Source organism: Phaethon lepturus, unplaced genomic scaffold, assembly GCF_000687285.1.
Source record: "Phaethon lepturus isolate BGI_N335 unplaced genomic scaffold, ASM68728v1 scaffold13131, whole genome shotgun sequence".
NCBI lineage: Eukaryota > Metazoa > Chordata > Aves > Phaethontiformes > Phaethontidae > Phaethon > Phaethon lepturus.
This window is the reverse complement of record NW_010517041.1, coordinates 31,598-41,719: the sequence shown is the minus strand read 5'-3', so window position 1 is coordinate 41,719 and position 10,122 is coordinate 31,598. Positions and strand designations below refer to the sequence as shown.

At 48.3% G+C, this 10,122-nt stretch overlaps 1 protein-coding gene across 1 annotated transcript in view; it reads right to left on the bottom strand.

The window, feature by feature from the left end:
* Positions 1 to 2,257: 2,257 nt before the first annotated feature.
* GLRA1 (glycine receptor, alpha 1) overlaps positions 2,258 to 10,122 on the bottom strand; it is a 39,218-nt gene continuing 31,353 nt past the window's right edge. Inside the window, exons 5-9 of the mRNA XM_010296261.1 lie at positions 9,470 to 9,552; positions 8,460 to 8,597; positions 7,739 to 7,953; positions 6,935 to 7,081; positions 2,258 to 2,548 (exon numbers count right to left, since the gene is read on the bottom strand). Coding sequence (XP_010294563.1) covers positions 2,258 to 2,548; positions 6,935 to 7,081; positions 7,739 to 7,953; positions 8,460 to 8,597; positions 9,470 to 9,552 — 874 coding nt within the window. The remainder of the gene's footprint in view (positions 2,549 to 6,934; positions 7,082 to 7,738; positions 7,954 to 8,459; positions 8,598 to 9,469; positions 9,553 to 10,122) is intronic.

The window sequence follows — 10,122 nt, the reverse complement described above, 5'->3', positions numbered from 1 at the left end:
TGTCTGCCAGGGAAGGAGAAATCCTCAGCCCACAGGTTTTCTGCTGCTCCAATAGAGGGAAGGGGGGAAGGGGCTGATGTACTGGTTCACGCTGGTATCGCATGACCTTTCTCTGTCTCAACAGTGCAAAGGGACTCAGAAAGCTAAGTGGCCTTTGCCAAAACATTAGGAAATATTGCCATTTGCCCTAGTCCACACAGTGACCACCATGGCTTTTTCTCTTCTCCCTTTTTTTTTTCCTTGTTGTCCTTATCCTTGGTTTCTTTCTTTCTTTTTCTTTTTTTTTCCTTTTTTTTTTAAAATAAAGTGTATTTAGTGCTGGTGAAAGGTGCTGAATTGGCACCCTCTGAGATGGATGTCCTTCTACCCAGCCCAGGAGAGTCCTGGTGCTTTCTCTGGGCTTTCTCCTCTTGGCACCAACCCTGTGCTAGGAGAGCTCGCAGGTCCTCCTGCTCCCCTTCCCGCTCCCATGCTGCCTCTTGCTGTGCTGGTTGGGACACCCATGGCGGAGCATAGGGTCCCACCTCCTGTCCCAGGCTTGGATGCTGCTGACCTGGGCCGGGCTGGACCTGAGGGTGCCTGGAGGGCATGGTGCTGCGAGCTGCTCCAGCTGCCACGGGGCATGCAGCTTCTGCAAGCGGGAACCTGTCCTGCTCCCGGAGCAAGCATCAGATCCGCAGCCTGGTCCTGAGCAGGAGACAGGGGTGAGAGGCGAGGAGAGCACCCTTGGGTGCTACTTGTCTCTCTGCCTTCATGCAGTGCCTAATCCAGACCTGACCCCAAGTGCTTCAGTGCAGACTGATTGTCTCTTCCTTCCTGCTCTCGTTTACCCGCCTCCCTAAAGTGCAAACGCAGCGACTGCATCGCCCCAGGGGCTGCAGCCCGGCTCACGCCCGGGGTCCCAGCGAGGCAAGTGGGGCATCAAGCCCCAGCCAGGCTTTCAGATAAAACCCTGGAGGCTTTTGGCGTGTTCCCCCCTCCCTGACCCCAAATATCAACGCCAACCTGTGCTACCGCTTGGCCAGAGGCAGACCCCTCTGCTCACCCGTTCCCACCTCCCTCCCCCTCTTCCCCATCCCCACCAAACTCTGCCAGCTCCCCTGGGGCAAAGCAGCCTGCTCCAGCTTCCCCTCTGCGTTAAAGCTAAATGCAGCACCAAAATAGATACAAAAATAGAGTTTCCGAGCTTCGCTATTAATATTACTGCTATGAAATGTCTGAAAATAAGAGCCACTCTCTCTGTACACACCTTCCCCCCCGCCCCCCTTACCGACAATATTGCCATTTGCCCGGTCCTGTCACAACAAGGCATCAAATATGCCCGGTTTCTCTACTTTTTAAATATAATTTCTGCTTCAACTCATCCAACGCTTCCACCCCCCCATTGTAAATAAGCATCGCAGAAAGGGGTTTGGCAAAAAAAAAAAAAAAGAGCTATTTTAAAAACCTTCATCCTCTTTTGCGTTCTGAATAATATTTCTGATCCTGCCAGGTCAAAGGGACAGAAGGTACCTGTGATTTCTGCTTAAGGCCCTGATGTCCTTCTCGGGTTTCCCATTGGATTCTCTCTGATGGGGATGACAGAGGTAATTGCTTTCCTCTATCCAAAAGTCACAAAGTGTTTGATTGGCAAACCCGTGACTAAAAAAAGTAAATATATAAAATAAACAACAACCCACAGCCTCATTCTTAAATTTCCCTGTCTATCCACTTTTCAGAGTGCAAAACCTAGAGAAGCATAAAATGATTTTCTCGGGGTTTTTTTTCCTTTTGTTAGGGCTTTTTTCCCCCACGTGCTTGACTGGTATGGCCTTTCTATAGCAAAAGTCAGATAAAGCATAATTGCAGTCAGTTCTGCACATGGAATTATGAATCATTCCAGTGACTTGAGAATCTAAGCTGTTAATAGGCTAAAAAAAGGATTCTTTTTTTGTTTATCTTTTTTTTGATTGTTTTCTTTTTGCATTATAATTAAGCATGAATATATATTAATATATTACACTGCTTGGATTGCAGCTGGAGCAATCCAAACCTTCCTATGCTGTAAAACTAACCCCCACCCTGCACTCCCTAGATCAAGAGCTTTTTTCCTCCTCCCTGTGCCAGTTATCCTCTTTTCACATGATTAAAAGTCCCTCCCAGCCCCCCTCCCCCTTTTTTTAGTAGATATTGCCACATTCTTAAATTCATGCATTGCTGCATTGCTATTGCACATATATAAAGGATTGCTCACTCCCTCCCCGCTGCTCCCCTTCCCTCACTGGTTGTGCACATCCTCTCTGCGGACGATCTTGTAGATGATCCAGTAGAAAATGTTGAAGATGAGGAACGCCATAGGGAAGCCGATGCGTGAGATCTTGTCGATCTTCTTGGCTCGCTGAATGAAGAGCTTTCGCATCTCCTCGGGGGAGCGGGACGGCGGGGGCACCGGGTTGGCTGTGTTGTTGTTGTTGGCGCCCTTGACGGAGATGCCATCCTTGGCTTGTAGGCAAGCTGGTCCCATCCCGTAGGCAGTGAAGTTGAACCTGCCTTCACCAGCTTCATCCTCCTGAAACAGATTCAGCATGGGACTCTACTTAAAATGAGATATAGACAGTGCACCCTCACTATAAGGCTCTCCCCTGACAGCTTCCTGCTCTGCAAGGGAAAGACACCTCCGTCATGCCCCAATCTCAGCGCCCTTGGACAAACCCGCTGCTCTTGGGAGATCAGCCTTATAGAGGGGTGCCAGCTGTGAGATGCACAGATGCAAATCAGGGGATCCAGGCACCCCATGGAGAACAGGACTGACTTCCACCCCGCTGGCGTCTTTGACATACTTGAGCAGTTTGTGGTACTGTGTTCATTTTTCCAGTTGCATCCCCTGTTTTGCTTCTGCCTCTCCCTCCCCCCGCTCCTACCAGCACCTTCTTTGCTTTGCCTGTGCCGCATCAGCTCGCCCAGAAGGAGTGGGCTCCATGTAACTCACGCAGTCGAAGCCGCGGCGCGAGACTTCCCGCAGAGTTACATGGATGCGCAGGCCAGACCTGTCCAGGAAAAGACCTCTGCAGGCAGCGTGCAACCAGCCCCCAGCTCGCCTGCCCGCGGGACCCCCGAGCCCCTCCCCACAAGCCATCTTCCAGTTGAGGAACAGAAGTGCCCTTCTGTGGGCCAACGGTAAGACGTGGCTGCTTGTGCTAATTCTAATTACTGAGCAGGGAAAATTCTTTATTTTCCAGCCTAAAGGCAAGCGCTATTGCTGTTTTTTGGTGTAGGCCTTGCAGGCTCTGTTTTATTGAACACAGGGATGTAATCACAGGGAAAACCAAGTTTGGCCAAAGTAATACAACCAGTGAGTTGCAGAGGCAGGGTCAGAAACCCAAGTCTCTTGACTACAGATCACTGAGGCTAATTGTTAGACCAGTGGCGCTAATTAACTGTCATGGAGGCTGATCCACGCTGTGTCCCCCACCACTGACCTACCGGTCCCCTCCCTTGTAACCCGCCTGCCCGACGTGCCCTGCTGCCCCTTCCTGTCTTTGCAGAGCGTCTTTTCTGGATGGCCCCTGTGTCGAGCGGGTGCCCGCGTGGGATGGAGGCACTGTGCCGGGGGTCTGGGGTGGAGGAGCAGAAGGGAGAGCGCGCTGGCATATCTGAGCAAAGCATAACAACCCAAGCCTTCTTTATTTTGATGTTTTTGGAGGGGGAAGGTGGCAAGCTGGTGAGTTGTGTGACCTACCAGCAGACTTATTTGTTTCAAAGTTGGGGCTGAGACAACTTTGCAGGTCTTTGGTTAATTCTTTCCAACTGTGGTTGTCTCCTGGTGTATCTCTGGTCCCTGGCACCTGAGACTTGACAATCCTTAAATATCTTTGCCTCCTATGTGAGGGCACAGTGAACTGGTTGGGGAACCTGAGGGACCAAAAATTAGGACCCAGCTGCTCTCAGGGCTGGGTGAGTCTGGGTGCTGAACACCTAGTAAGAGATGCTTTGTGAGCCGGGAGTTAGGGTTCACAGAAACTCTTCTCTTGGCTCTCTTGGGAAGCCTTTTCCCGTTGAAAGGCTGTTTTTTTGACAATAAGCGAAGCAGGAGTTCTACTTTTCAGGCAGCCAGAACCTGCACTGTGGTTGAGGCACTGGCCGTGAGGGTGGATGGGGACCTGGAGGGGTACAGGCAGCAGAGGCCACTTCTGCGCCTGCTGGCACGTTGGCACGGGGCAACACGCCTGGGGGGCGGTGGCCACCAGTGTCCCTCAGCTCTGGAGAACCAGGGAGAGTTTTGCAAAGGTCCCTCTCATCCCTAACGTGTCCCCCTTTCTTTAACTGGGCTCCTTTGTGCAGCTAAAAATGTGTGAATGGGCCTGGCTTTCTGAGATGCTCGGAGCTTATAGACCTTCTCATCACGTCTGTATTATGGGGTTCAGGTAGAACTTGCCTCTGCTCTTCTCACACACAGTGACACAGATCTGGTTCAGCCTAAGTCACTTAATTCCCTCATTTACTGAATTTCCTTTCTCTCTTCACTGCCGAGGGGCCACTGGCTATTTTCTGTGGCTGATTCGTTTTGTGTGAGTGATGTACTCAAGATGGAGAAGGTAATGGTGCCTTTTTCAAGGTGCCATATCAAAGGAGAAGGGCAAAGACATTACCAGCCACACTGGGCTGGCCACCTTGGGCTAGGTCTTCAAATACAGTCCAAGAGGGTCTGATGACAGTGTCATATTAACCAGACTGGTCCATATCTCTAAGGGACAGTAACTTTCCGTAGTCATCACAGTCATCACAGTCCCTACATTTCCCCATGCCAGGACCTCTCTGCTCCAGTAGATACAGACAGAGTAATGTGTTTGGAGAGTGCTGTCTAGTCGATCTTTCTAGTCTAACCCTTGCCCTCCTTCCAGAGGGAAAGAGGTAAGAGGTGGCTCAGAAATGCAAAGGACCAACTGGAACCTGGCAACAGATACTTTTTTATTTTTATTTTTTAGAGAGGAAGAAAGAACCTTAATGACAAGAATGAGTTAGCACCTTACACCTAACTCTGAGGGAGGTAAGAAACAGAGGTGTCTGGATTCCCTTGTGTTAATGCCAGACCATGGCATGTTGTCCAGGGCATTGAGCGGTGAAGAATGGCTACTAGGTTTTGATTTGGGCAGGCCTAATAAATTAGGGCATGGTCTGGTCCTCTCCCCAGCTGCCTCCCTCAGCACAGATCACTGCAACATCTCACTTGTTTTTGGCCTGGCATGTCATACCTAAACCAGGCAGAGCTGCCCAGCCAAGTCAGGACATCGGGACAGAGCAATTAGGGTTTTTGGCAGCTGCACTAAGCCATTTGCATATTTGCAGTCAGCTACTAGTTTTCTGATGAGCCTGCAAACCTTGTTCATTTTGCTTTTGCAAGTGTTTTTGTTTATGCTTTGTTCCAATTAAATTGCTGTGAGATTGGGTAGGGACTGTAATAACAGCCTTGTGTTCAACGGGACATCTCTGGCAAATATCTTTTAAACTCATCTGTATATTAGTGGCTTTTTTCTCCTTATCGTTTTATCAACAGACTGATCTGCATACAACAGCATAGATCCAGAGACAGGGTGCCTGAATCTAGATAAAGAGAGAAAAGCACTATGAGGCACCCATGTTGGATGGTTTTCGCTTTGGCTCTATTAAGCATGCTGCATCTTCTGAACAAAACTGCCTCAGCTGGTTTGGAGATGGCAGGGTCTTGCTCTGGCCAGACAAAATCAATGGGTGCTGATGGTGTCATCTGGTACATCTTTTCCTTTGCATTTGTCCAACACTTTTCATCCCTGGTCCTGACTGGATTGGGGACAAGTGACTAGTTGTCTCCTGTTTTGCAGATAGGACAACTGAAGCAGAGAGAGGCTTCCACTGCCTCCTGGAATGGTGGCGGTTCTCCAAGCCCTCACTGTGAACTGCTGTGTGACGGGTTAGACCCTGGGAAAGACTTTTAATGGCTGGGACAGTGCAGCAATGGAATAGGGGGTCTCGGGATGGGATGGATCATGGAGGGCTCTTTAAAATAGAGGGTAGACAAATATCTATGAAGAATGTTCTAGGCAGACCTTGGTGGTCTCCTAGGGGCTCTCTTGAGATTCCCATCAGCAAAATATTCTATGTTTTTTTTTTCTTAGCAAATTTACTGGTTTTTTAATGCTAGCTTGAGGGTAGCCTCTCAGGCTGGTGCTGACAATTTGATAACACCTACCTGATTGTACTAGTTAATTAAGGACAATTTTTAAGTGCCTTTAGTCTTGCGACCACAGCCACCTTTATGTTTCTTTCTAGGGCACCCTGTGAGGTGAAATCTTTGCTGTTCTACCTCAGCCTAAAAGCTAGTAGAGTCCAGGCTGCAGGGGATGCGTGTCTACATGACGCATGCATGCTCGGGTTGGCGTTAGTCATGACGAGTAAGCATGGAGCGAGGCTAAGGCTGAGAATAATGCTTTTTCCTTCTGAGAGGAATTTGCAGTTTGTCTGAGAAGCAGATGCTTTTGAACACAGAGATGACAGAGACAAAAGAGGTGTCACTTACCTCCGGGCTAATGTAGGCTGTCGCGTTGGGGGATGCTGTCTGCTGATAGACATCCCTCACACCTCCCTGCCTGCCTCCCCCCAGCTCTCTCTTGTGCCTTCTGAAGAGGATAACTCAGACCAGAACATTTCTGTGTGAAAATTGTTCTGTTGGGAACAACCCTTTTGGCTTAGACCACTTGGCTAGCTAACAAAACCCAGCTTGCTAGACTCCTGGGGTCAGCAGACTGTTAGAAGAGACACAAGTCACTGATATAGCCCTGCTTTTTGATGTGTCACCCTCCTTAACATCTGACCATATACTGAGGACTTCCCTGGCAGCTAGTGGCTCGGTTCAGTTGACCATGTAGTAATGTTCTGCTGGGACAGATTCCAGCTGTGTCCTTCATGCTTCATGTATTACCTTATGATGCCTCCTCTTCCTTCTGAACCTGAGCAGCTCTTTGTGCTGCCGAGACACGAAGTTGACAGCAGCATACTCCAGAAGTGCGGAGAACACAAACAGCAAGCACACAGCCATCCAGATGTCTATGGCCTTCACATAGGACACCTAGGAGTCAGAGAGAGAGTCTGAGATGGGTTGACTTCTTCACCCAAATGCCTTTTTACTTGCCATTTTACATGTTACTCCCAAGGTCTTTGAAAGGAGTTGATCAAGCCGTGATATGGTTGACATCTGCTCTTGGATACCAAAATCTAGCTCATTTAACATGAGCTGAAGCTGCTCCTGGGGTCTAAGTAGCAATAATTCTACAGTTTTTAATTTATCCAGGTCTTGGTTCTGATCGTTTATATGCAAGGAAAATAGTAATCCAGTCTGACCACACTAGAAGATCTTCATAACAGGGAAATTCAGTACTAGTATAAAAGTATGGTGGTCAAGTGAGTAAAAGCTAGAATGTAAAGTGCATATCCATGTGTGGTTGTTGCAGGGGTTTGTAAGGTACAGAGCTCCTGGCTACTGAGAGCTGTGATGGATCTTGGGGTGAGTGCTGAATCTTAGGGGAAGTTTTGCTGCTAGTCATAGGAACTCTGCTAAAATTTTTGCAGGAGGGGACTGGAATGTGTTCTGCTTGCCCTTAAACTGGAATAGGGTGATGGCAGCAGGATGTCTCTTATGTTGAGCTGGAAGATCTGTGTGGTGACTTACGTACATCCCCAGAGAGTGCACATTTCTCCGTCCTGCGAAGATAAGTGTGTTCCCTACCTTGGGCAGTGATGCTCGGGAACCAGAGCTCTGCGTCGTCATAGTGAGCACTGTGGTGATCCCCAGGCCAACACGAGCAGGTGCAGCATCCATATTGATCCAGAAGGAGATCCAGGACAGAATGACAATAAGGAGGCTGGGGATGTACATCTGGATCAAGTAATAGCCCATCTGCCGCTCCAGGTGGAAACGAGCTTCTATACAGGTGAACTTGCCTGAGAGTGACAGGAGATACATGGAAGATTACTGGTAAGACTTGGTGAGCCTCCTGTTTTTAACTATTGTCTGGGGACTTTCTTTGCATTGCCTAGAACCAGAGTCTTGTTAGAGGAGGAAATGAACAGCTGTTGCCCAGTTCTGAAATATGAATGTACAGCAAGAAAGCTCTTGGCAGTATGTCCTTTGTCACTTAAATTTCATCTGCTCCCTTGCATCAAAGATAAAAGAGAGAAAGTTCAGACCAAACACACTTGAATGGATGCAGGTGTTACTGGGGTCAAGAGGGTTCCACACATTTGTGTCTATTAGCTTTTTATTGGCTATATATGTGTATATTTACTGGTAATATATCTATGTGTATTTATATATATGTTGTCCCTAGCTGTGTAGGACAAGGCTTGTATCACCAGAGTGCCATCAGACATAGCAAGAGAATCTGGCAAATGCATACTCCTGAATTCTTCTCTAATGAACGCAGCAGCCAAGGGTAAACAGCACTGACCTGTGTTGTAGTGCTTTGTGCAGTATCTCAAGTCTTTTTCTTCTTTGAGGATGAACTGAGGCAATGTCAGCCCATCAGCAACTTGCACGGCTCCTTTTTCTTGCCATTCAAATATGAGATCGTTCATTGTGTAGCCAACTGTCGAGAGGAGGGGACAAATACCATGTCAAACATATTGAATATTGATTTGGAAAGAGACAGGTTTGTAGGAGAGAGCTGTGATTGGAGGCAGGGGCTTATCCTGCCCTTTCTTGGCAATGCTGTTATGAACAGGATTTGGGTTGAGGCAAAACTGCTTGTGCATGTGATAAAAGCTGGGGTGATGACCTGCCCTGGCGCTGGGATGGTGTGCAATGAATTTTCTGCAATAAATCACATTTTTTCTTGAATTTGTCTTGTTGTGCTCTTTGCTATTTTTTCAGACTTGACTTCTTTCTCTGAAAGAAGTTGCTCATTGTCTTTCCCTCATTTGGGATAAGCAAAATGTACAAGGGGCAAATGTTCATCCAGAGAGAAAAAATCCCATTTGCAACTGAGAGCACTTTCACATTTCTCCTTCAAAGTGCTTCTGGGATGGGATGCAGAATGGTGAGCCCCTCTGTGGGAGTCTCTAATGGTACACTGGCTTGGGGCAGTTTAGAAGTTGGTTCTTGTTTTGGAGGCATCTGAACTGAATTTGCCCTCAGTTATTCCAAGAGCTTTCTGTTTCTTATAGGAAAACTTATTGCTGGCATTGGCCTAAGATGTAGATGTAGATGATGGTGTGGGAGTTGCAGAGGGTATGCGAGTGGGGAAGAGTGGGACAAGCAACATTGCGAGAGAGCAGCCCCAGGAACACATGGCAGAGCAAGCCTGTCCTGACTGTCCATCCTCCTTTCTCTTCCATAGTGGGAGAGTCCAGTGAAGACTGAACTGGGAATGGGTTGCAGTGAGGGAGGGAGATGTCAGAGGAGAGGGAGAAGGAAAACACATTGTTTCTTCTCCAAAATGGACATGGGCACAGGACTCACAGCTTTCTAACTGCATGATGCATGTCTGTACATCCATGGGGAAGTTCTTCAGGTCCATGGGGCAGGCCAGAGTCAGCGTGATCCTGAGGAGAGAAGATAACACAGACTAATGACAAGCAGTTTGGGGCACCCCTGAGGGGGCGAACCCTCTTGGACACTCAATGTTGCAAACAGGCTGGAACCTTGCCCGAGACACGCTAGTGTGCTGGGGAATGACTGGTTAGTCACCTCTTCCCTGCCTGTGTTTTCACACGTGGTGTTGGAAACCATGAGAAATGCTGAGCATTTGGGTCTGTGATGTAATTCCCAACAGAGTCACCTGCTGCAGATGGTGTTTCATTGCAGCGTTGTTTTGGACTGTGCGGAACAAAGAGTTTCCACAGCAAACAGTTTTGCTGCGTCTGTCTTCATTCTTGCCTCGTGTTCCCAACAGTCCGGATCAGCAGCAAGCCCAAACTCATCCTCCAGACCCCGCAGATACATTTCTAGAGACTGTGACTGTTTGGAAATCTTTAAACAGAATATTTCTGTGTCAGAACCCCCCCCCGCTTTGGTTAAGATCACATGTTGCAGTGGGGGAAAAAAAGACTTTGGTGTGATTTTCTGCAGGGAAAATGCCCTGTGGTAAGTCAAGATGAACCTCTGTGTCTTCC